Below are 27160 nucleotides of genomic sequence, written 5' to 3'. Positions count from 1 at the left end.
TTCTTAAATGGACCTGGTTCACACTAATTTATTGTGGACCACTAACATTAGAGAAACTATGGTTATTTTATTAATTAAAAAAAAAGTCACTATAATAAAATGAAGGTCACTATGTTGAAAATAAAAGTCATTTTGGTAATATATAGGGTATAAGAAGTTAATTTTTTTAATGAAATATTATAAGGTCAATATAAATAATAAAGGTCACTATGTTAAAATTAGGGTCATAACGTCGTACTTCAAGTTCACAATAGCATTAAATGTTATACAACTTTTAATAAAGATTACTATGTTAAAAATAAGGTTACTATGTTAAAAACAAGGGTCACTATGTTCAATATAATGTCAGTTGCGTGTGTATAAACCTCGGGTCCACAATAATATTATTGTGGACCAGGTCCACGCAAATATTTCTGATAATTGTAATTGTGTATGAAAAAAAAACTTGTGAAAATTACATATTTGGAAAGTACACAATGATACAAATTTAAAATGATCAAAATATTGAATTAAACAATAATTATTTTAGGATGTGAAGTTTATTTTTTGTCACTTCCTTTTGTTTAGGATGAAATGAGAAAAGAAATAGATACCAACGTATTAAAACTTTATTTATTAATGCTTGACATTTAGTTGATAATCTAAAGTCTTTTTAATTGCTTCAAACACATTTTACTAATAAAATAATAGAATTGTTGTTGTTTATTCTAAATTGAACTACTTGATCAAAATCAACTACTTTTTCATATAGATACTAATCATACTATGAACTTTTTTAATTAATTTAAACTGATTTTTTTGATCAATTATTTTGTTAATTGAATAGTAATTTACTTAGTTAGTGCCCAACTATGCTCGAATTTTAATATTAATACTTGATTATATAAATTGTAAATCAATCATATATATTGTTTAAATTACTTAGCTTGTACAATATGGTTTTTTAGAATGTTGCTATGAATGTTTTTGGGAAATATAAACTAAAAAAAATTAGGAGGGAAAATTCCCTCCAAAAAGAACTCCACTTTAGTATTGTATATAGATTGTATAAGAAACCTAACTAATTACTCCATATATATCTTGTTCAAGAAAATAAAACCTTGTGTAACATAGTCTTAAGGTTATGTCTCAAGAACTTAAAAATTACTTATTAGCACTTGCTAGTAGTTCTATTATGGAAATAAGGTTAATGTTTGAACATATGACATTTAACATATCTTGTCACCCTAATATGGATAAATGTTATCCTAACATAAATAAATGATACGAAGTATTTATACTTTATTGATAAAAGTTACCCAAAAAATTGTAAAAGTGACCCTAAATTTGATAAAAAGTGACCCCCGATATACAGTAAATTACTGTACACCGGATGTATACAAATATTATTCAATGAACAATTGGTAGCTAGAACAAAAAATCATTACTAATATTTATTAGATGCATTTTTTTTTTTTTTTTAACATGAGGTTAGGAGTCTTCTCTCAAACCTGAATTTAATTATGGTTTGATAGTTTCTTAATGAATGTCAATATTAAATTAAATCAATGTTCTTGAAAAAGTTAAGGAATGAACTTGAGACATCTTTCAATTAAATACTAAAAAAATTAGTGTACAAAAATAAACTCACTTTAAATTTTTTGCACATTAGGTAGGTATTATACAGATACAAGCTTCATACAATCATACTCATTTGTGCCACCACCATCACATGTGTGCTAAATCTACCACTTTTTTTTTTATTCCTCTCACTTTCTTTTTACTAGATTACTATCTACTATTCTACTACCCTTTCATTTTTCTAAAAAATGGTAACTAAAAAACAGAGCAATACTCTGCATTTTTCGATTGTTACATTGTTAGCAATATCTTCATTCATTAGCCTAAATGCAACAGCCAATGTCGTGTTACAAACATCGATCCATCGACGTCAAGATCATGTAGTTAACAAGCAGAAAAAAGTAGAGCTAAAAAACTGCAATATTTTCCAAGGTCATTGGGTTTGGGATCCTTCTTATCCTATGTATGATTCCTTACAATGTCCGAGCATTCGAAAGGAGTTCGATTGCCAGAAGTATGGCCGCCCCGATAAGTTTTATCTCAAGTTCCGGTGGCAGCCAGAACAGTGTGATCTTCCCAGGTTTGTTTGAATTTTTTTTTTTTTTTAAATGTATTTTAGGTTGTATGCTTTCATAAATTTTGTTACTATTTTACCATTAATGACCGCTTATAAAAATGTATTGAGCGGTAATAAAAATTAGAAATGAATTATACGCGTATGAAAATGGAGTTTTATATTTAATTATATTTGAAACATACCTTACAAAACTATATTCAATATACGAAAATTTTAATACAAAATGGAATAATGAGGTAACAATGAGTTGCTATGACAAAATGCCTATGGCATTAGAAAATTTAATTTAAATATATGTAACATAATTACATGAATTTGTTTTTGTTTTTGTATTTCTGTTATGAAAAAAACAATTCATTCTAATGATGATAGTAGTTTGATGTGTGGTAGATCTGTTGGCTTTTGTTTTTGGATAATATATCTAATATGATTGATGTAAGGGTTTGTTACTTTACATCACATAAATCTATTGGAGTGACAGTTTAAGAGAATGGGAACAAAGTTTATATAATATACACCCCACATACATGCGTATTGTCCCTTAGCTTGATAATGTAAGTACAATATTCCCTTCTTACTTTTTGTTTGTCTCATAATTCTAGGGTGTCTTCAATTTTCCCATTCACAATCTCACTTGTTGCTATACATCATTGATCATAGATCTAATCCTAGAAAGAATACAAAGTGTTTTCAATGCGAGTTGTGTAACTAACGGAAACCAATGCAAATTAAAGTATTTATGGATTATCTCTGTGTTTCTCTAATATGTATACTACGTATTGGTCACAATTGACACTGCACATTTCATTAGAAGACAGATAAACTAACAAAAAAACCTTCAAATAAGATCTTTAAATTTGTCTATTTGAACTTTCAAAATAGTACTCCGTAACTTTTATAAATTTCAAGCATGCTTAATTAAGGACATTGTTCCTAAGATTTATGCATTAAAAATTGCGAAAAATCAAATGGAACAAAAATCATGGGTTTAAGATCAATTTATAGCCATTTATTAATTGTCAAATTATATCAATTTATAGTAATAATTGGACTTTCTTTTTTGTATACGTGAATTAAATGATGGTAGATTAATTATGCAGGTTTGATGGAGTGGATTTCCTAAAGAGAATGAGTGGAAAGAAGATAATGTATGTTGGGGATTCACTTAGTCTTAACATTTGGCAATCATTAGTTTGCCTATTTCATGCTGCTGTCCCTAACTCCAATATCAAACAACAGCAAACTGTTGGTGGAACCAAATCTTGGATTTTCGAGGTAAACTTTTAACATTATGCACTATTGTAATTTTGTTTTTTTACAAATCAAACTGTGATAAATGGGCTTGAGCCATACCCGTCACGTCACGAGTGTCCACTTTACAAGCACAAGGGGTTCCTCCTCAAACCCAATTAGTCTAAGGTGCACCCTTGTGCACCTTAGATAGGTGCAACAACGTAAAAAAAATCAACACTACGCTCTACAAAATGAACATTTAGTAAAAAAATATGAACATTTAATAATAAAAAATGAATATTTAATACTTATAATGCATATGATTCATAATCATATTATTTACATTACTTCAAATTTTGATGTTCATAAATAAATACATTATATTCATAATAATATTTTATATGTTCATATATAATTTTAAATATTCATAATGTAAATATGTAGTGTTGTTAATGAAATATTAATTAAATATGCTTATGCATATGCTGTCTTTTTTAAATGTTTATGTTCATATTTTTTTTTACATATATGTTCACCTTTTAAATGCTTATATTCAATTTAAGAAAACCAAGGCTTACGTTCATATTTTGAAATGTTATGTTTACTTTCTGAAATGCATAACTTCATATTTTTTATGCCTATGTTCACTTTCTGAAAAGTTAATGTTCACATTTAAGAGAACCTATGCATATGTTCATATTTTGCATGATTATGTTCACTGATAAAAAAAATGCAGAAAATCAGATAAAATTCAATTCATTAGAATTAAGAAAATTCTCCGTTAACATTTAGTTGCAACTTTGGAATATTTTATGTCTCTAAAATTAAATAATACCCCAAAGTTGCAACTAAATGTTGACGAAAGTAGTATAACCTAATCAATCGAAGTTAATCACAAAGTCACCACATAAGAAATCGAAAATCACACATTTTTATGCCTATGTTCACTTTCTGAAAAGCTAATATTCATACTTTTTTATGCCTATGTTCACTTTCTGAAAAGCTAATTTCATATTATGCTGTTGTTACACCTATTTTTAGGTGCATGAGTGTGCACCTAAGAATATGCGTCCTCAAACCATATGATAAGACAATATGAGATTAGCCCCTTAGCCTTATCAAGAGCAGGCTATATATTTTTTTATTTATTTTTTATTTTTTTCAAATTAAACAACGGCGGTATGACACCACTTCGTCCCCTTTAATTATAATTATGGGTAGTGCACGCAATAATTCCCAAATTTATATATGATATTCCGATATTATCTCATTAAACTGAAACTTATTCAATTGGGGGTTGGGGTTAATCATCAAAGGGAATGAGAATCAACTGTCCTCATTCCCTTTGTTGTTGTTTGTTAGACCATTTTTTCACATTCCCTTTACCCTCTTCATTCCCCCAAATCCCTCTAACTTCATTCCCCACCCCCTAGACTTTTCCATTCCCATTCCCTAGCCACCACCATACCAGGCCACCACATCACCACTTTCCTACCTACATACACCACCGAAAAATCACCCACCGCACCGCTGCTCCTCCCCTGACAGCCGCCACACCGCCTCCGCCCCTCCCCTGCTCGTCGCCGCCCTTCCTTTGCCCCCTCCCCCGTAAAACATCCCATAGCCCCCCGCAAAACCCTAAAAAGCTTCCCCCTCACCTTAAAACCGTCAGCCGCCTCTCCCACCACCCTCGAGGGTGGGGGAGGGCTGACCGATGGGTTTTACGGGGAGGGAGAAGCGTTTTTAGGGTTTTTCTTGCTAAGGGAGGTTTTTCGAGGGAGAATTGAGCCGCATTGGGGCAAGCAAGGGGCGGAGGAGGGCCGGAGAAGGGCGACGAGGGGCGGGGGAGCTGAGGGCCAGCGAAGGACGACGAGGGGTTTGGTGGCAGGAATAAGTGGAAAATTAATGAAATGTGTGGTTGTGTGATGGTGGTGGTGTGGTGGTTGTGGTGGTGGTATTGTTTCCCTTTATTTTTAAAACAAACTACAAAGCAAAAATAAGCATTTCATTCCATTCTCTTTGTTCATTCCATTGCGAGACCCCGTGCAAACCAAACGGCCCCTTAGTGTCATTTTAGTATTAGGAATTGAAGAGGCAAAGCGAGGATGTTGTCACATAACCACATTTTATGGTAGTGATGAACTTTCTCAAATTAATTTTACAAAAAAATTGATGACAAACTAGGATGTTACTTATACAAGTAGAACAAATCCGATTCTACTCAAATGGAGAGTAACAATAGGTCAATAGGTTATTGTGTGATCGTAACATGCCTATACAATTAATAGATCATTCGTTTTTATATATTTTTTTTGTAAAAAGAAGATTCTCAATAGAAATTAGACGGACATTATTGTAAAAATAGCTATAGGCCTATAGTAATGTGGCCGTTTTCTTCGTTATGTCATGCATTTCAACTAAACTTTTAGTTATTCCTAAAGAAAAAAAAAAGAAAAAAAAAAGAGAAGAATATACATGTGAATATATCACCGCCTGGTGGCAATAACAAGTTATCACGGGGTATAAAATTAAGAAAGTGACAAACATTAATCAATGTCAATTGCATTGGACTTTGGTTGTTTTGTGACTTTTGTCCAATACTGAAAGCCTTAGGTGTCAAGTGTGTTGAGCCTAGTACGCAACTAACTTATGAAACACATGCACTATTATTTGCCTCTTAGACATTTATTCTACTAGATCTTGGCCAATATTTTGGGTTCATGATGAGGTTGAACAAAAAGTTGTTCATGGCAACAAGTTGATTATGTGAAATGTGCAATCCAAAGTCTGAACTCTACCCAAAATCTAAATTAACTTAAACAGTGACTTGATAGACACATAAGTAAGCCCAACTCGAGCTTGAATTTAACATGTGAACAATTTTGAATTCGAAAAGTGACTTGATTTGATTTGGATTTGTTAGATTCAATCCGTACCTAATCTGAACGATCTAATTGTTCTTCCTCAACTTCTTCAACAATTATAAAAGCCACCTTATCATTACTAACGATTGCTCTCTTATATTGTAGGATCATAATGTATCAGTAATGCTATACCCTTCTTCGTACCTAGTCGATATTGACAACGAGCAAAAAGGTCGAGTTTTGAAGCTTAACTCAATTAAAGGTGGCGACATGTGGAAGGATATGGATGTTTTGATTTTCAACACTTGGCTTTGGTGGAGTCGGACGGGGCCTAAGCAACCGTACGTTTGTACTTACAATAAATCTACAGAAACTAGTATAGTTTCTCCGTTTATAATTAATAGTCATGTCGATAAAATATGTAGTTTAAACTATCACATGACTATTAATTCTAAACGGAGATAATACATATGATTTATAACTTTATCGTGAAACTTGTATATATTGTTCGGAATTTTATCATTTATAAATTAACTAATTAAATGGAATTTTGTGGTGCATAAATTTTGTAGATGGGACTATATTGAGGATGGGACGGCGACATCAAAGGATATGAACCGCATGGATGCATATAGAAAAGCATTAATGACTTGGGCAAAATGGGTTGATTCCGAAATTGATCCTATGAAGACTAGAGTTTTCTTCCAAGGAACCAATCCTTCACATTACAAGTAAGTTTGGCCTTCTGTCTTATATGCATCATCTGCCTAAAATAACTAATGGTCATTTTATTCTATGCCATAAAGTAAAAGAATTTGAGACAATAAGTCACGTTATTCAATTGTATGCATCATATATATAAGAATGTAACACGATTTTAGTAAAAACCAACCTTTCATATATTTGGAGGGTTGCCACACTCTAATAGCTATTCACCCTGACCTTTGTCCTAAAAAGTTAGGCTTTCACCGGTAGGACACTGGACACGCATAGTATATATAGTGTAAATATATGCAGCGTTTAATATTTAACACTATTTTTTTCTTAAAAATAATCTATTCGTTTTTTTCGGACCCAGTATGGGTTCAGCTGAACCCACACTGAACCCCTACTGAAACCACCACTGGAAAAAATTAAATAAGCTAAATCCAACTTATATATGTTAACTTGTGAAGTTAGAACTTAGGATAAGTCTAATTCTAGTCTTCTAGAGGAAAAAAAAATGAGATGCGCATGCTTAATGTACAACTTAAATAAGTCTAATTAAATTTAGATAAGTTTAGCTAAGAAAAAAAATAGGTAATAATTATAGAGAGTAGGGATAATCCACGTACGTTTAAGATAGAGTTACTCCTCGTACTAATTGAGGATGGAACCTTGTTGAACTTGCAAATACTTTAACAATTCTTCTTATTGATGAGTATGGCCCAAACTCAATCATTGTAGTAACAAGTGATGATATTATGAAAATCAAGTCACTTTAATTTCAATAATCTTGATGAATTGATTATGCAAATTTCTTGAAATCAGTGGACAAGAATGGAATGCAACGGGGGTGATGGATTGTTCAAAGGAGACAATGCCTATGAAAGGATCAACTTACCCAGGTGTATTACCACCAGCATTAGAGGTGGCTAAACAAGTTATAAGTACGATATCGAAACCCGTTTATCTACTTGATATCACAACCCTCTCACAACTAAGGAAAGACGGGCACCCGAGTTCTTATAATGGTTTTAAGGGTATGGATTGTACTCATTGGTGTGTAGCTGGTCTTCCTGATACTTGGAATCAACTTTTGTACACATCTCTTATCATGTAAATTATAGCGCAATGGGTTAATTGTTGTACGTATGATTAAATGTTGTAATAAAAAAATTATGAGAGTATGCCATTGCAATTTCCATATACTTGTAGTTAGTGTAAGTAGTTATTAGATTTTGTAAAGCCATGCAATGATACAATTAATTTTTGGATTCTTAGTAGACATACATGAAAATTTAACACAATCCAATATAAAACACTAAATGTTTAAGTATAGGAAGATTTATCAGAATTGTCCTTTAATAGTTTAATGTCGGTCTTTTATTTGTCGTAAAAGTGGCGAGGTCCTTCAATGTCGGTCCTTTAAAAGTGGCACAAAAAGTCTTTTAATCGGATTTGGGTTTGGTGAGGGTCCTTTGACCGGATTTTTTTTTTTTTTTCCTGGCCAAAAAAACTTGACTACTTAAATTCATTTTAATTATTTTTTAAAAAATCAACAGATCTGTCCAATTATTATGATATTTTCGTAATTTCATCAACACTTGTGGGCCATTTTCGTAGCTTCATCAACACTTATGGAGCCCGTTCTACCTCCGTTTTTTTAGTTGACACGTTTTTATTTTAGCACTATTCATACCTTTAGCTTCGCTTTGACCGTGCTTTGTGATTTTACGTGATGAAAAATATAGTCAAGTGCGTGGGATCTTGCTAGATTCGTTATAATATATATTTTCAAAATATCAACTTTTTATCATTATGGCTTATTAATAATTAAAGATATTAGTGATTGAATTTAGCACTATTCATACCTTAAGGCCCTGTTCTTTTGAGCTTTTGGGCAAAGCAAAGCAGATTTCAGCAGAGCAGAATAGAGCAGAGCAAAGCAGATTGAAGCAGAGCAGGGCAGAGCAGATTGAAGCAGCTATTTTTAAGTACTATTTTTAAGTAGAGCAGAGCAGGGCAGAATAGAGCAGAGCAGATTGAAGCAGAGCATAGCAGATTTCAGTAGAGCAGAGCAGATTTCAGAGCAGAGCAGAGCAAAGCAGCTCTAAAGAACGGGGCCTTAGGGTGTGTTCTATTCACCTGATTTTCACTTATATAAATTTATCTGAACTTAACTGAACTTAAATTACCTGAACTAATCTAAACTTATCCAACTTATTAAAACTTATTCTAGCTGTAATTTGAACTTAGGTAAAACGTACGAGAACTTATTTTTTCTTAATTGAACTTATCTGAATTTATTTTTCTTGAACTGAACTTATCTGAACTATACTAAACTTATTTGAACTTATTCCAGTTATAATTTGAATTTACATAACTTATTTTTTCTGAAATGAAAAAAGTGAAAATCAAGTGAACAAAACATACCCTTCAATTATAATAAACGCCAATATACATACAAATGTTAGTGTAAAATTAGTAAGTGTAATATTCTTGCAAATAAATTTTCGTGTTGTCAACAGTCTATTCATCGAAACAAAGACATTATACATTCATCACGACCAAGGACATATTGACAAATAACAAGGAGCATTTCTCCGTACGCTATTTCATATGTGTACTTTAAGAAATGAAAAGCAATGTAAGGAATTAAGCGATGTCTTTCATATATCAATGGAATAGCAATGGAATGGGCAACTAATTAATCTATATGCTAATTAATCGTTTAAATCATATATCAATGTGGTACCTATAAGAGAAATTAAAAGAGTATAGATAATGTATACATAGTATTAATTCTTTCTCATTATCCGTATAGTTTAGCACCAATCATAATTTTATTTCTTATATATTGAACTTCTCTATTTATTAAAAATAGTTCATGTATCACATTAGCTAATGAGAAAGTATTGTATGAGTCCGGACTCACGATGAGACGAATATAAGTTACTAAATATTATTCCATAATTTTTTTTGAATATTAGGTGGATGTTCCAAAAGTTTCCTTTAGAAGTCTTGGATAGAAGACATTTAAAATTTAGATAGAACTTCATGTATGTTATTAGACCTGTCTCCTCTCAACTAACGCACTTACAACATGCTTGATATATGAAGAGTGAAGTTATTGAAACAAACCCATAATTATTGGACCGAACTACAACGGTACACTACATCATGGTTCACTCCATTACAAATTGGTACTTTTCTTCCATGTGTTAAAGCAAAATTCATAGCAAGTAGCTCATGATTGATCAACCTAAATGATCTTCTATTTATACTCTTGAAGTTACATATCATAAGATCATGACCAACATTGGCAAAAAACACATTATATAAAAAAAAAATGGCATCATATTTTCCAAAAACTAACACATTTTTGCTCTTTGTTACTATATTTTATTTCACCAAATTTACTAATGGGAAGGTCTTCTCGGATCAACACCCACTATCCATATCCCGAACTGGAGTCGAAAAAATGAGCCACCTACATTTCTTCTTCCAAGATATAGTAAGTGGCAAACGCCCAACCGCGGTCCAAATAGCTAGCCCAAACCGCCGTTATGGTACAAATTTTGGGAAGATGTTCATGGCAGATGATCCATTAACCGTTAGGGCGGATCGTAGGTCGGAGATCATAGGGCGAGCCCAAGGGGTGTATGGGTTTGCATATCAAGAAAATGTTGCATTGTTAATGGCTATAAATTATGTGTTTACCAAGGGAAAATACAATGGGAGTAGTATAACTATAATTGGTAGAAATCCTCCAATGCAAAAAGTTAGGGAAATGCCTATTGTTGGTGGAACTGGGCTTTTTCGGTTGGCTCGTGGATATGCTTTGGCCCATACTGTTTGGTCCAACCCACAAGGAGATGCTATTGTGGAGTACCATGTTTATGTGCATCACTATTAGATTATCCACTAATGTATTTTAACATTTACTTTTTTAAAATGATGGGTAAATATTGTATTAAGTTGGTTTATATAATCTATTACACACCTTACATAAGAGCTTGTTGAGCTTAAAATATGGATATCGCATACTCTAAGTGCTTAATATTCCACTTTGAAAAGAGGGTGGATGAGATTCGACCTCGTGATGTTGATGTCAAATCAAAAGACTAACACAACAAAAAGTTTTAATTAGTTGTTGAAATTCAATATTGGTTTATATACATTTTTTTATAGCCAATTGATTTATATACTCTATCAATAATTCTATTACTTGATCACTTGTTGTGCCCCAATTATATTCGACTAACAACTATGTTAAATAGTAATTTTTTTTAATCTCACATTACATGCAATGAATCAAACATTGTCTTTTCAATTAAATATTTAGAATACATTTTCGAAACCAAAAAACATAGCTTTACTTCACCAAATGTCACCCTAATTTTTACTCCATATCAAATAGACCTAACAATCCTCATCCGTCCCAAATGACCTAACCCATGACCCAACCCGAACTGACCTGACTCAAAATGGAGTTGACCCGGACGTGACCCGATGTCCGAAATGACCCGATCCGAATAACTCAACCCGAAATTGACTCGAAACTCGAACTTGAGCCAACCCGAACTGACCCGACCCGATTTTAACCCGAATTGACCCAACCCAAAGTAATTCGATTCCTGAAATGAATAGGGTGAAATGGTGAATTATTTTGTTTAGACTTTAGAGCTTCTTTCTTTCCTAAGTAATAGGTACTTCCATATTTTTTATATTTTTTTTAACGATTTTACTTTATTTTTTCAATTATTTTTTTTAAGTGAATTGGTTTTGATGACCCGACTTAAACTTGACTCGACCCAAATTGACCCGACCCGAAATTGAACCGAAAATTGGCCCTAAAAATTGACCCGACCCGAACTGACGACTGGACCCGAACTAATATGATCGGAACTTGACTTAAATTGCTGAGCCGAACTCGACCCAAATTTTTGTTGACCCGAAATCGACCCGACCTGAACAACCCGACCCGAACGACCCGTTTGCTAGGTTGAGGTTCTCACTATGATTTATGTACTTCCTTGATTCCACTCTACCTCCAATTCTCTCATACCTTTTTTATCATCATTTAGACAACCACCCACGCTTATTATGACATATGAGAGGATTGCATAGTTATGTGGCATAACTGTTGTATGAGAAATCTTCCAGATGGAAGTGGTAGCTATCAAAATGATACGAAGTAATAATAATACCACTATTGAATCTACTTTGGTCCAACAATTCATAATAATAGTAATGAACATTGATAAGCAAATCGACACTCCTTGTCTCCTCTCCGCTGGCTCACTTTTACAACTTGCTTGATGAAGAGTAAAGTTATTATTGGTACAAATCCATAATTGATCTTAACTACAATAGTACACAACATCATGCAATAATGGTTCCACTAACAAATCATATGACTTTACACTTTATAAAAAATAGAGCTACTAGTTAGTTCCATGTGTAAAACTGTAAAAGCATAACTTATAAATCATTAACGATTAACCTAAATCATCTTCTATTTATACTATTGGAGTTACATGCATATGATCACAACCAACATTGGCAAAGTCACACAATAAAAGAATATGGCATCATATTTTCCAAAAACTAACACTACTTTCTTGCTCTTTGTTTTATTTTATGTCACCAAATTTACTAATGGGGTCATTTTCTCGGATCAACACCACCCAATATCCATATCCCAAACCCGAGCCGAAAAAATGACCCATCTACATTTCTTTTTTCAAGACATTGAAAGTGGCAAACGCCCAACCGCGGTCCAAATAGCTAGCCCAAACCGCCGTTATGGTACAAGATTTGGGAATATATTCATGGCAGATGATGCATTAACGGTTAGGGCGGATCGTAGGTCGGAGATCATAGGGCGAGCCCAAGGGGTGTATGGGTTTGCATCACAAGAGAATGTTGCATTGCTAATGGCTCTAAATTATGTGTTTACCAAGGGTAAATACAATGGTAGTAGTATAACTATAATGGGAAGAAATCCTCCAATGCAAAAAGTTAGGGAGATGCCTATTGTTGGTGGAACTGGGCTTTTTCGGTTTGCTCGTGGGTATGCTTTGGCCCATACGGTTTGGTACAATTCACTAGGTGATGCTATTGTGGAGTATCATGTTTATGTGTACCACTATTAGATAATAATCCTCTAGAATTTACTACAAGTATAACATTTAATAATTTATTAAATGACGATTAATAATGTAATTTCTTTATTCTATGATTTTTTTTAAAAAAAAAGCATTAGATTATCCTTTTCACAAGGGAAATTTCTAATGAGTCGAAGAAAGGATGGGAATATTTGTTAAGGCTTATTTTCAGTCATATATATGCATGGATTAATAATACTCGTATAGTTTTATTTGATTTTAGCTTGTGATGTTTTAATATTTATTACATCCATTTTTTTGAATAATTGTTCTCATCACTTACATACGCATGTATGTTAGACTACTACTATCTCCGTTTCAAAATAAATGACACTTTCACACTATTCATTTGTACCACTTTGACCTCCATTATATTATTTCATTATACATAAGATAAATTTAGTGGTGTTGGTATATGATAGAATTGTCTCAATATATGGTTTTTAAATTGTAACTTTTTATTAATTATACATAAGTTTGATTAAAGATATAATTCTTTAATTAAAATTTTATATGAATTAGTAAATATATCGATCAAAGTGTGACATTTATTTTGAAAGAGAGGGATACGAGTATGTAAAAGACGAGTGACTATAGTTAAGAAAAAGTAAAACAAAGTGTATAAGTGTGGGTGAGTGTAACCGTGTAAGGTTGCATAAGAGGGAGTAATTGCTAGAAAATTGTTGAGTATAGTGTAAAGGAAAGATGAATAAATATACTTCGTATAATAGAGTGTTTAGAAAGGCCATGTCGACGAGTAAAATTATTTGTAAAGGGAGTTAAAAATAAAGTGATTAGAAAAACAAAAATTGTATGACTAGTAATTAAGCATTGAAGAACAAGTCTCATTGACATAAATTACCCTAAATTTGCATGTGATTCTCTCTGCAACAAAACACAATACAATCATTTTCATATTGGTCACACACTCGCTTGACCCAATAAGGACTTAGTTGGGTGCTAATAATAAGTTAGAATTCTGAGCTACGCTCTGATATTATGATAAATTTTAATTGAATCATACCCAAGTCCATGCTAGCTAGAAGATTCAAAAGAGTATATTTAAATCTATATGACCATAAAAAAAAAAAAAAAAAAAAAAAAAAAAATTAAATAAAAAATAAAAATAAAAATAAAAATAAAAATAAAAATACTGCACACAAATTTCAACCATAAGCAAATCTTACACTTGAGTACTTAGTCAGTGCTCTCAATAGTTTCTTTTTGACAAAATGTATAGTCTTCACTTATAATGCACACAATGCGTATTATTGGGTCACAAATCTTCAACTATTATTACGGTGATGCTTTTCAAACATGTCAATTGGTAGTAGGTGAAGTGTAATATTTTATTATATATTGTTCTTTGAGTCTTTGATGATTTATCCACTTTTAGTTGTTTGGCTAATAGAGTGGAATCAACTCATTTTAGCAAAAGTCTATATAAATAGTCTGACCTTTAAATATTTTTTTTTTCTCAAACATATGGTATTTTAATTTCACTAAGAGGAAAATTCCAAGCAAATAAAAATAAAACAAAGAATAAGAATTTGAAGATCTAATGATCTAATCATAATCTAATCTTATTATGGGATATTCAATTCTAGTCATATTGATGAAAAGTTGTACCTTTTGACATAATGTCCAGCGTTCAAGTCTCTCTAGGGTCATTTTAGAGATGTGCGTGGATTCATAATTTTCCTTATTTTTAAAAGGTCTAGCCCCATCACTACCTGTACCAAATTGATCCATACACGGTTTAAAAACAAAAACTTTTATTATAGTGTTCTATGATATATAGTAGGTAGAGTAACTTAAGATTTATAGTTCAATCATCCTCCCTCGAATTCTTTTACGTGGGACAATATTCCCAATTCATGCGTGGTTGAGTGGGTTGGTATAAAATGACTTTTCAACAACTATTATAAGCATCCAATAAACAACGCTAGCAAAAAGAGCAAGAAAAGAGAAAAACACATAAATACAATTTGAACTCATAAAAATTAGCTATCTAATTACAAAATGATTTCAACTTTATGGCTTGTAAACTCTCCATACTTCTACTATTTTTCTCCCTTACAATCATCACTATTACACAAGCTCATTTATCTGAAAAATCCTTCAACATTAACTTAGCCAAATATACACAAAAACTAACCAAACTTCACTTTTACTTCCATGACATACCAAATGGAGATAACCCTACAGCAGTTATAATTGCAAGACCAGCAAACCAAACAACTATTGGCTTCGGCACCCTAGTCATGATCGATGATCCTTTAACCGAAGGCCCCGAGTTTAGCTCGAAACTCGTTGGTAGAGCTCAAGGGTTGTATGGTGAGTCCTCTCAAGGTAAGTTTGGCTCATTGTTGATGACCATAACTTTGTCTTTCACTCAAGGGAAGTATAATGGGAGTAGCATTAGTATCTTGGGCCGGTATCGTGTGGTTGAACCCGTAAGAGAGATGACTATTGTTGGTGGCACCGGTGTTTTCCGGCTTGCTCGAGGTTATGCTTTGGCTAAGACATACCGGTATGATGTTAAGACCGGAGCTGCTATATCTGAGTACAATTTGTTTGTGTTACATTATGATATTCCCTTAGTTGAATAAGCTTATTTTGTTCCATTTGTAATGTTTGTTAACTTATAAAATCTGAACTTGGAAAGCCTTCAGCTTTATAAAGAATTTAATGTATGTTATGTACTTGGAACTTTAGAAGCAATTTCATTACAAGTTTTTTCCTTATATATTTATTTTTTGACATCATTATAACTATTTTAAAGAGAAGTGAATTTTCCTTTGGAACAATTACCACCTACAATTGTTGCTGTTTTAGTAATTACCATCTACAATTTTATTTATTTTTTATTTTTATTTTTTTTCACCAACTATTTTTCAAAACATTACAACTTCCCACTTACTTGACTCTCAACTCAAATGTGAGTATGTGCTGTCATGTGGGGCCCATTAACTACATTTTCCTCCCTTTCCTTCTTTCTCTCTCAATTTCTCATTCTGATTGCATTACCATTTCCAACAATAATGTCTCGAAAAATAAATGTCTTCATAAAATATGTATTTTTAATTTATTATGGTCTTATGGATTGATATGGATACAATAATATAATGTAGACTATTTAAAAAGAATGAAGGTAATGAAAACACATAGGTATAGTTAAGAATCTTAATTTCATTTATGTAGAGAATCATCATATAAGAAAGAATGTAATTTGGTATTGAGGTAACTTCTTTGAATAATATATACGAGTATAGTTTATAGGCAAGCTAAGGAACCCTTAGCTCCCAACAAAGCCATTATTATTTAGCACAAATAATTATTACACAACATAGTTTTCCAAGTAAGCAACAAAACCAAAAAAAATGAAGAAATTGTACATAACATTATTAGTTACAATGCTTAAACTCACCACGCTTCAAACACACTAGAGATCGAGGATCTTACCTTAGCTTATTATATATTGATATCAAATTATGAACCGCCCTCTCTGGCTGCTCGAAAGCATAGTCGATGGCAACCGTCTTTCAATGTGTTGTATGAATTCTTTACTGCTTTGCTCGAAGCAACACATCGAAAAGTACCCGTAATTGCCAAATAGACAGTGAGGAAAACGTACTGAAGGGGTCTCATAACAATACATTTTTGGAGAAGCAACATTATCGTAGAGCACACAGCAACAGTGAAGATGGCTATGGTACTCTCCATATGATAATTCGAGGCAAACACTCCCATCATAAACGCGACAAATGTTGTCATAAAACCCAGATTAAGCAGACAAAGGCAGAGATCTGTTATAACAAACTTTTCCTTGTCATCGCCGGTTAGGATCCATTGGAGACAGAACAACACCATCATCGATAGACACATTGTTAGTATATCCGCCACCATGAACACCCAAAATGCAGCTATCCTGTAGAATTCAATTGCAGCATCTTCTGGGCTGAGGTGATCATGCTTTTTAAACAGCACTGGATATCCATCATCTGAATGGTATCCTCCTGGCACCGCGAAAGCTCCTTGGAATGCAATTGTGGCTAGGAGAGCAGCTATCACACCAATTGTATTGGTGTAATTGCTTATTTCTGATTTTGGCACTCCAAATATGCTCTTCACGCCTAAATTCTTCATTTTCTTCCAGAGTTCCTTCTCCAACTACAAAAGGTAAAGTAAAATAATCAATGTTATTATTATCATCTTATGGAATAAGATTCTTTATCGCATGCCTTTTTTTTTTTCAAGTGATGACCTGATACTGTTAAGATATATTAGTTAGAATATATCTTTGACTTTGTAAATATATAGTTGCCTAACTTATAGCCTAGATTATTTGATGTATATCTCTTAGCTTAATTAGTGGCCTAACTTAAGCATGTACAATGTATATAATGACAGTAAGTGGAATGCAAAGATTCACGGAAAAGATTTCTTTCATGGTATCAGTTGCTTAGGGTTCTTCCGCTGCACCCTAACAATTTTCCGCCCTCTGTTCTTCTCTTCTTCATCAAACCTCTTCTCTTCTATACTCTGTTTTTTTTTTTTTTTTTTCTATTCTATGGGGGATTCAAAGCATTCGTATCACCCTGCTCTTACTGTGAACAACATCAAGACCTCCATTCCGGTGGTACTTGAACTTGACAACTCACAATACTCTACTTGGGCGGAACTCTTTAAAATTCACGCTCGATCGCACCGGGTTCTACACCATATTATCCCTCCCGTATCCAAGGATCCGGCGAAGGAAAAGGCTCCTCTCACCGACGAGGAGAAAGAATGGTGGTCCATCTTGGATGCAGCCGTGGTTGGGTGGATTTATTCCACGATTTCCAATGATCTTTTGCAAACAATTATGGAACCCGATGCTACGGCCATGGAGGCTTGGAATAGGTTGCGTGATATATTCCAAGACAATCAAAACTCTCGTGCCGTTACTCTAGAACAAGAATTTTCCTCTACAAAAATGGAGGATTTTCCCAATGCGTCGGCTTACTGTCAAAGGCTCAAGAGCCTTTCCGATCAATTGCGGAATGTTGGAGCTCCGGTGGACAACAATCGGCTGGTTCTACAGTTGGTTTCGGGCCTCACCGAACCGTATAATGGCGTGGCTACTCTTATACGACAAAGCTCTCCTCTCCCTCCTTTTTACCAAGCCCGATCAATGCTCACATTGGAGGAATCGGGCTTGGCAAAACGGGCAGCCATGGCGTCGGGCTCGGCGTCTGCTATGGTGGTGACTTCTCGTGACGGTGATTCGGGGTCTGATGGCTCGGGTAACTCTCGCGGGAAGGGTAAAAATCAGAAGAAGAATGGTGGCCGGAAAGGGAACCACGGTGGTGGCCGTGGTACGTCTGCTGGTGGTTCAGGCAGTGGCGGCGCCGGCGGTGCTGGCCGTGGTGGCAGCACTCAGCAGCAGCAGCAGGTGTGGGGTCCGGGTTCTTGGCAGCAGCAGTCATACCCTCCTTGGGGTTGGCCGTGGGCTGCTCCACCATGCCCATTTCCAACCCAAGGTTGGGCCAGGCCTCAAGGCCCATCCAGGCAGCAGCAGGGCCTTCTCGGTCCACGACCTCCACAGCAAGCCTATGCAGCCTCTCAGTCCAATTCCTATGCACCAACGGATCTTGAAGCAGCTTTCCACACTATGTCCTTGCAGCAGCCCGATCCCTCGTGGTACATGGATACCGGCGCCACTTCTCATATGACATCCAACAATGGTAATCTCTCGTCTTATTTTAATTTGAGCAATCATCATAATGGTATTATTGTTGGTAGTGGTCATTCTATTCCAATTCGTGGTTGTGGTAATACTACTTTACCGTCCCCAAGTCCTCCCTTGTCTCTCTCCAATGTCCTCCATGCCCCTAAACTCATTAAAAATTTGATTTCTGTTCGTAAATTTACCACTGAAAACTATGTGTCTGTTGAGTTTGACCCGTATGGTTTTTCTGTGAAGGATTATCGGACGGGGATGCCAATAATGAGATGTGATAGCCAAGGGGACCTTTATCCACTCACTACCAATATCTCTAGTTCTACTCCATCAAATTTTACTGCTTTAGCTTCTTCTTTTTGGCATGATCGTTTGGGACATCCGGGATCTTCTATTTTAAAGACTCTTAGAAATAATAACAACATTGAATGTACTTACTCCTCTAGCTCAAGTGTTTGTCATTCTTGTGTACTTGGAAAGCATATTAAATTGCCATTTGTTTCTTCTACTTCTTCTACTACTATGCCTTTTGATATTGTTCATAGTGATCTGTGGTCTTCACCTGTTTTGAGCTCATCGGGCCATCGTTATTATATGCTTGTTTTGGATGATTTTTCAAAATTTTTGTGGACATTCCCATTAGCTAAAAAATCGGATGTTTATGATAAAATTTTAGCATTTCAAGCATTAATACGAACTCAATTTGAACGACCTATTAAGACCTTTCAATGTGATAATGGGAGGGAATATGATAATGGACCTTTTTGGGCTTTGTGTGAGTCTAATGGTATGTCTTTCCGTCTTTCATGTCCTCATACTTCATCACAAAATGGGAAGGCCGAGCGCAAAATTAGATCATTGAATAATATTATTCGCACTCTTCTTGCACATGCATCTTTGCCCCCCTCTTTTTGGCATCATGCATTACAAATGGCTACTTATCTTCATAATATTCTTCCAAGCAAATTATTAGATTCTAAGTCTCCTCTTGAAGTTCTCTATCAAAGGAAACCGTCATATTCTCATCTTCGTGTCTTCGGTTGCTTGTGTTATCCCTTATTTCCGTCCACAACTATTAATAAACTCCAAGCCCGGTCTACACCATGTGTTTTTTTGGGGTTTCCATCCAATCACAGGGGTTACAAGTGTTATGATCTTAGCACTCATAAGATTTTTATAAGTCGACATGTTGTTTTTGATGAGTCGGTTTTTCCTTTTTCCAAGTTGCATACACCCCTCTCTCACACCTATGACTTCTTGGATGACGGTCTTCATCCTTCTCAAATTCACCATTTACAGACCACTGGGCAGCCCACTCCATTGGCCCAAACCGAACAGAGGCCTGCTACTCCACCTAGCCCACCTCCGTTCTCTCCTTCCCAGACTGGGCCGACTGCTGCTCCTTCACGCAGCCCAGTCCGCCAGCCTCCACCTAGCAGCCCAGTCCGCCAATCCCCTACTCCTTCTAGCCCAACTTCAGCTCCTCCCTCATCTCCCTCCTTGGATCACGGCCCACCTTCTCCTTCTCGCATTGCAGCCTCTGTTGGGCAGAATAGATCACAAGCGGACCGTGGGCCTGTTCAATCAGCCACGGCCCACTTGCGGTCTACCCAAACAGCTGGCCCAAATGCTTCTATCTCCAACCCAACTCCGATTCCTTCTTCTTCTATAATCACTAGGAGCAAAAATGGTATCATTAAACCAAACCCGAAATATAAAAATTTCAGTGCTGTGGTTTCTAAGGTTACGAAATCCCCTCTTCCTCGTAACCCCGTTTCTGCTCTTCGTGACCCGAATTGGAAAATGGCTATGGATGATGAATTTAATGCTCTTATTAAAAATAAGACGTGGGAGTTGGTGCCCCGTCCACCTGATGTTAATGTTATTCGTTCTATGTGGCTTTTTACTCATAAGGTGAAATCTGACGGTTCTTTTGAGAGGCATAAAGCCCGTCTTGTAGGTGATGGCAAAACACAACAGGTTGGCATTGATTGTGGGGAGACTTTTAGTCCGGTTGTGAAGCCGGCTACTATCCGTACTGTTCTTAGCCTAGCTTTGTCTAAAGCTTGGTCGATACATCAACTGGATGTTAAGAACGCATTTCTGCATGGTAAGCTTCAGGAGACAGTCTATATGCATCAACCCCTTGCTGTGCCATTGGAGGAATAGGTTATTTGACTTTTGTTGACTGGTTAAGGATTGAAGAAAATCAACATCCCCCAAAGCTCGGATTATTCCAGAATAATCCAGTAGAATCATAATATAATTACATTACAATTCCATTGAAATGAGTAAATATAAATGAAGGAACAAATAATCGGATTGATATATATATGTAAGTACGTACCTGTCCAGGAAGATAACTTGCAATACTTAGTATAAAGAGAGTGTATCGAATTGAAACAGCTTGCTCAGCTAGCACAGCATTGACACTTTTATTTGTGATTTTACTAAGAACTTGAGCGAGGTTGTAATTGTGGTCATTAATAGCTTGAACAAGTGGTGTTTTCCCAGCATTATCTGTTGCACTTGATAATCTTACTATCCCTATCAATTTGTCATCTTGTGCTTTTGCCACTAGATCTTCCTCTTGTTTTTTAGTTGTGTCTGGCATATCCAGCATATGCCAAAATGTTCGACCGCCACAATCACGTAGTTGTGCTGATTCTGGAGAAGTTTCCCACATCTGCTTAACTACGGCAATCTGTCCATTTTTTGCTGCTCTTAGTAATGGGGTCAAACCACATGCATCGCGATATATGGTTGCCCATTTGTTTGCTACAAGTATCTCCTTGATCAGATTTTGATGTTCATCACCAATTTTTCCTATTTCAAGAGAAGGAAAGATATACCGGCCTTATTAAACATGTATGTTAAAAAGTTCATACAAAAAAATGTAATAAGGGCCTGTTCTGATTGACTGAACTGAACTGAACTGAATTGAATATTTTATGAGAGAAGGAAATTAAGATAAGAACTTCACTGAACTGAACTGAATATAAACTAAAGAGAACAAACCCTAAATAATTAAAACATCATGAAGAGACTTGAAACTAACCTTTGCTTCCACAAAAAACATGAAGTGGTGTCTCACTTTGATTGTTCAAGTACATACCAAAAGTATCGCGATCACATTCTTGTTTAGTGTTGTTTCTTCGAAACACATTTGGTTCACAATCCATCAAGAACTTGATAACAACAGTCTCATTCTTTGGAGAAAAATGCAAAAATGCTTCATGAATAGGTGTGTTTCCTTCCATGTTCTTTACCCTCCAGGGTGGGGAGTAAACCCCTAGCTCGATCTCATTGGCTTTGTCATATGATTGCTTAATTTTGTTTAAGAGTGACTCACTTGAAAAAAGCTCTGGCACCCTCGCCATTACATGAAGTGGAGTTTCCCCTCGAGAGTTTGTTTGGTATATGTACAGAGGGTTCTTTTCGAAAAGAACCTCCATGAGCTCTTCAATTTTTTTGTAGCAACTAGATGTGCTTGTAGTCTTTGGACTCTCAAATTTTTCGCTATGATTGTGATTGAAGCAACACCGTTTAAACTTCATTGTTTGAGTGTCATCACTATGTTTGAACTCACAAGCTTTTATTAATTTGTAGAGGACATCTGTTATGCTCAAAAAACCTTGCTTCACACATTCTTCTATTTCTTGGCTCAAACGTTCCACACTTGTATTTGCCACACCTTCCCTTAATTCTTTCTCATCCAACCATTTGGGATTTTTCTCTGCTAACAACCCTTCTATCTTCATATCGACCTACAAGATTAAACAATATGATTTAATCAAAGTACTAGTTAAAAACTGAAATTAGTTAGAGCCCTAATTAAACTTTACCTAACTTATTTTTCTTGAAGATATTTTTCAATTCATTCTTTATACATTAAATGTTATCTCATCAAACTTATTTTTCCTTAATTAAATAAATTAAATCATGTACTACTACTCCATTTTTTTTTGTAAGTAATACCCTTTGATTTTTTACACTATATAAATATTAGCTTTGACTTAATTTCTTATATATAGCATTTCATATTATTTTATTATATTTTTGGATTATTCACAATGTATAATTTTATAATATCAAATTTAATTTTTTTAAATCAATATCAACTAAAGATATCAAGAGTCTAATTTATGCCTCAACAATCAACATACGTGAAAATATACGGAGATTAATTTATGCCACTGAGACTCTTAAATACACGGAGTAATAATAGATGGATTATATGAGAAGGAATTTTATATATCCACGAGGAACATGACCACTGCACGACTAAATGCAAGCGATTCACTTTTGTGCATATGCATGATAAATTAATAATAATCTCATAAAACTAAAATTCATATTATATTCTCTATTATTACAGAGATTAATTTAACTTTAGTATAAAGCAATGTAACAATTTATTTTCCTAGATGAAGTTGTTCGACATTAATATACAATCTATATCATCAGTTTCGTTTGTATTGAAAAATTCATCACTTTTAAGACTAATGTGGCTTAAAGGGCTTGAAAACCTTGAAATGAATCAATAAGACAATAAATGAAAGAGATTAAAACAAAACATTTAGGGCTTGTGTGGGATCCTTTTTTGTTTTTCGTTTTCTGTTTTTGGTTTTTGGTTTTTAAAATAACAAAAAACAAGAAAAATGTATTTTCACTTTTCTTTTGTCAGTTTTCAATATTATTATATGATGTTAATAAATTTGACTACATACTTTTTAATACATTATATGACATATATCATATGGTTTTGAAAAATCAGAAACCAAAAAACTGAAAACCACGGCAAGCTAAGATTGGAGATCTTACCTCAAATAGTAAGCTTGTACATGTGAAACGCGGTTTAACTTGTTGAAGTAGAGCAATAGCTGATATACCTTCCTTATTTTTAAGGCTGAAATTTGTTGATGACTCCAACAAAGCTCTTATCACCCCAATAATGTCATGCTCTCTCTTGACCACCTTTGTTTCATTGGTTGTGTTTTTCATGCCGCAATTCATTACAACAATGGGTGATGTCGGAGTGCTTCCCTCGGCCTCATTGCATTGGTCACCAGCATCATCTTTCATCTTACCACTAGCATCTTGCTCTTTCGAAATCCTTTCATGGCTTTCAATGCAGTTCATTACAGCAATATGTGCTGGAGTGTTTCCCATATTATCTTGTTGATCCTTCAAGTTAAGAATTTGCGGATTCTCATAAAAAAACTTCTTTGCCTCTTCATAGCTTTGAAACTTCAAGAGATGCAAAATGGTCTTTCCTTGTAAATCACACATCTCCAAACACTCTGGATGTTCGTCGAGTATAGTTTTAACTGCACAAAAATGAGATTGAAGGGCTGCTCGAAGTATGGGGGTTAGACCATCTTTATCCCTTTCATTCACAGAAACTTGGCTTTTTTGTAAGAGAAGTTTTATGATGGACATTGAAGTTTCTTCCAACCTTGATCCTTGGTAACATAGGCTTGCTTGTTGCTTGTTCATTAGCTCAATGGTGTCGATTGTTAACTTTATATCACCTGTACAAGGTTTACAAAATGTTTACATAAATGTGTGAATTTTCATTAGATGAAGATAATATAACAATATGAACAAGTTGTTCTCTCCACATAAAATTGATAGTTTAACGTTTGAGATTTGGATGGGACATGTATAACACTACTACACGAGTAAAGTAATAAATCATAATATAGTATAGCGAATGTATAGAACATACTCATAATTAGAGGTGTCAATTAAAATGCCTGGATCGAATCAATTTTTAAACTTTAATCATACTAATTAAAAATAAATAATAAAGTGTACACCTCTTTTTTACTCCATTAGGAGAAAGTGATAGACCTTACTTTTTATAGAAACTTCCTAGAAGGGGTTTTAGTAATCTTTAATTGGACAGTGTTACTAATGTAGTACAAAACAAATTTTTTTTTTGAAATATTAAACAATATAACTGATTAAATATTAACTATAAATCTAAGATAGCTCTCTAAAAGTTACTCCGATCCGTACATATATTTGGATTACTTTACATAGTCTCTCAATCCTTCTATTTCTAATTTTAGTTATATTTTAATTTTTACATTGTCCAATAGTATGCATTTTTTAATATATGATTATTTTCAATTAGATATTATGAGTTAAAACAAATCAAATAAAAATATACCAGTATGTAATAAATTCCACAAATTCATTTCAAGACGAATCTCAATATTGCTCTAGATGATATGCTTTTACGCTTTATAATATATATTGTAAATTTGTAATTATAGTAAAAGTTTTTATAAGTTGATCACGAAAATAAAAATATAATGAATAATATGAAATGGAGGGTGCTTGCTACATTTCCTAAACCTTTAAACTACTTGTTTATTTAATTTTTTTTTCTTTCATATTTTACCAATTGATGATTATTTTTTATTTTTATTTTTATTACTAGTAAGTTATCCATGATTTCATGATGTATTTAGGTAAATCAATTATTTACATTGCATATTTCCTTTCTATAAATCCCTCCATGAACACCACATACAATTAATTAAGTACATACATGCATTACACAAGTTTGAAAGCTAGCTAGTAATTAAATACGAAATATAGTAAGAAAGTATACATGCATGCATTGTACAAGTTTGAAAGCTAGTTATTGATTAATTAAACATGAAATATAGTAAGAAACTAGCAAAAAACATACCATCCACGTTGTATTTGATGGCAAGATGGAGAGGAGTTTCTCCATTGTTGTTCACAAAGCTAGCTAGTAGAGGATCAACCTCTACCAAGTACGTCGCAACTTCAATCTTGCCATTGATGAGTGCTTCATGTAGGGGAGTATTCCCCTCCAAATTCTTAACCCTCCATGGCCTTTTCTCCTCCCCTTCGGCCGCCTCACTACTCACTCCCCCAAACTCATTAAAAATCTCTACCTCTCCAAACACCAATTCATTAAAGGCTTCTACTAGTAGCCTCACAATCATTTTGTTGCCCCTCTTAGAAGCCACATGAAGAGGTGTATCACCAGTAGCATTTGTGCTGGCGATCATGAGAGGAGAGAAATTAAATAAAGCGAAACCCTTTTTTAGGAAATCATACTGATCAAATTGGGATGCAACGTGTATTATGTTATTTTTTTGGGGTGTTAGGGAACCTAGAAAGTGTTTGTTCCAGCAGCCAGTTTCGATTTCTCGGTCGCGGACTACCCTAAGGAAGTCCACGACCCCTTCCATAGCTGCTCGGTACATTTCCTTCTCCATTTTTGGTGGTGTGTAAATCTAAGTTTATTTTTTTTTGGTAGTGATATAAGTTACGTACTACATAGTGAAGCATATATATACACATTAGCGTAAACTAGGTTAGCGTAAAGCATGCATGCAAATGCATTCACGTGTAACCAATTGAAATTTTTTTTGTTCTTTTTTTTTTTTTTTTTTTTTTGGGAACAATTGAGAAATTATTTTATTCTTTGCTTATCAATACATTTAAGAATTACAGTATAGTAGTTCAATCGGCAGTAAAACTTTGAGTCATTTTTAAATTTTCATATTCTTTGCTTATCACTTTATTCAAGAATTAACCATAAGGCTGTGCAGCTTAGTTATCATTTGCTTTCTCTTTAATTAATTACTTTATTCTTGTTCCTCGATTTACACGTTGGGGACATCATCAAAATTATTGGTTGCTCAACGTTCTTAGTCTTCTTTTTCTAGAATGGTTGAGGAACATGTTATTAGATATAGAGTTGTGGCCACAACCAATGTCAACTGTTTCTTTGAACTGTGATAGTGAAGCTACTTTGTCTAGAGCGTATAATAAGATTTATAATGGAAAATCTAGACATATTAGTTTAAGACATGCATATGTACGTTATTTAATATCAGATGGGATAATAACTGTTGTGTATGTAAGGTCTTGCAATAATTTGACAGATCCTTTTACAAAAGGATTACCAAGCTAGGGACATGGTGCAAACAATGTCCAAGGAAATTGGTTTGAAACCAATTATTTAATCAAGAACAACAGAAACCCAACCTTTCCTATAGTACTACCCCTATATTAAAGGTTCAATTTGGTAAAAACAAGTTGTTTGTTGATGATATATTGATTATTGTTGAGTATAATTAATATATATGTGTAAGGGTGAGTTTTAGACTCTTAATGAAGTTTCAAAGGTTATTTTTGTACATCACTGATAAGTCGATATTTTACCATTATTTTTGGGCTATTTGAAATGCGTTTACTATAGAATTTCAACATATAGTTCGTGTTTCTGTATGTTTTATCCAAGTTGGACTCAATTTCTTCTATTCTGGTTGTTTGG

At 34.1% G+C, this 27160-nt stretch overlaps 2 protein-coding genes and 3 pseudogenes across 2 annotated transcripts; 4 read left to right on the top strand and 1 right to left on the bottom strand.

The window, feature by feature from the left end:
- Positions 1-1808: 1808 nt before the first annotated feature.
- On the top strand, positions 1809-8058 carry LOC145595493 (protein trichome birefringence-like 38). Its single transcript, XM_081651910.1, has 5 exons — positions 1809-2140; positions 3238-3412; positions 6400-6575; positions 6807-6965; positions 7765-8058. The coding sequence occupies exons 1-5, from the start codon at positions 1809-1811 to the stop codon at positions 8054-8056; spliced, it is 1134 nt and encodes a 377-aa protein (XP_081508036.1). The 3' UTR covers positions 8057-8058.
- A 2227-nt stretch (positions 8059-10285) lies between these two features.
- LOC145594341 (dirigent protein 22 pseudogene) lies at positions 10286-10852 on the top strand (annotated as a pseudogene).
- A 1646-nt stretch (positions 10853-12498) lies between these two features.
- LOC145595942 (dirigent protein 22 pseudogene) lies at positions 12499-13287 on the top strand (annotated as a pseudogene).
- Positions 13288-15042: 1755 nt separating this feature from the next.
- LOC145595886 (dirigent protein 22 pseudogene) lies at positions 15043-15796 on the top strand (annotated as a pseudogene).
- Positions 15797-16466: 670 nt separating this feature from the next.
- On the bottom strand, positions 16467-22005 carry LOC145595924 (uncharacterized). The gene is made up of 3 exons (XM_081652355.1): positions 21890-22005; positions 21179-21657; positions 16467-17279 (listed from the first exon to the last, which is right to left on the bottom strand). Exons 1-3 carry the CDS (start codon positions 21942-21944, stop codon positions 16599-16601), a joined length of 1215 nt encoding a protein of 404 aa, XP_081508481.1. The 5' UTR covers positions 21945-22005; the 3' UTR covers positions 16467-16598.
- Between the last annotated feature and the right edge of the window lie 5155 nt (positions 22006-27160).

Source organism: Chenopodium album, chromosome 19, assembly GCF_948465745.1.
Source record: "Chenopodium album chromosome 19, dcCheAlbu1.1, whole genome shotgun sequence".
Lineage (NCBI taxonomy): Eukaryota > Viridiplantae > Streptophyta > Magnoliopsida > Caryophyllales > Amaranthaceae > Chenopodium > Chenopodium album.
This window is presented reverse-complemented; position numbering and strand designations above follow the sequence as displayed.

Excerpts from the sequence above, each read along its gene's own strand:
- LOC145595924 (XM_081652355.1), bottom strand. The coding sequence starts at position 21,944 with ATGTACTTGAACAATCAAAGTGAGACACCACTTCATGTTTTTTGTGGA. Across the intron at positions 21,658-21,889 it reads TGTTTTTTGTGGAAGCAAAG|GAAAAATTGGTGATGAACAT; the intron begins GTTAGTTTCAAG and ends CTCTTGAAATAG. Across the intron at positions 17,280-21,178 it reads CAAGTTATCTTCCTGGACAG|TTGGAGAAGGAACTCTGGAA; the intron begins GTACGTACTTAC and ends TACCTTTTGTAG.
- LOC145595493 (XM_081651910.1), top strand. The coding sequence starts at position 1,809 with ATGGTAACTAAAAAACAGAGCAATACTCTGCATTTTTCGATTGTTACA. Across the intron at positions 3,413-6,399 it reads CCAAATCTTGGATTTTCGAG|GATCATAATGTATCAGTAAT; the intron begins GTAAACTTTTAA and ends CTTATATTGTAG. Across the intron at positions 6,576-6,806 it reads CGGACGGGGCCTAAGCAACC|ATGGGACTATATTGAGGATG; the intron begins GTACGTTTGTAC and ends TAAATTTTGTAG.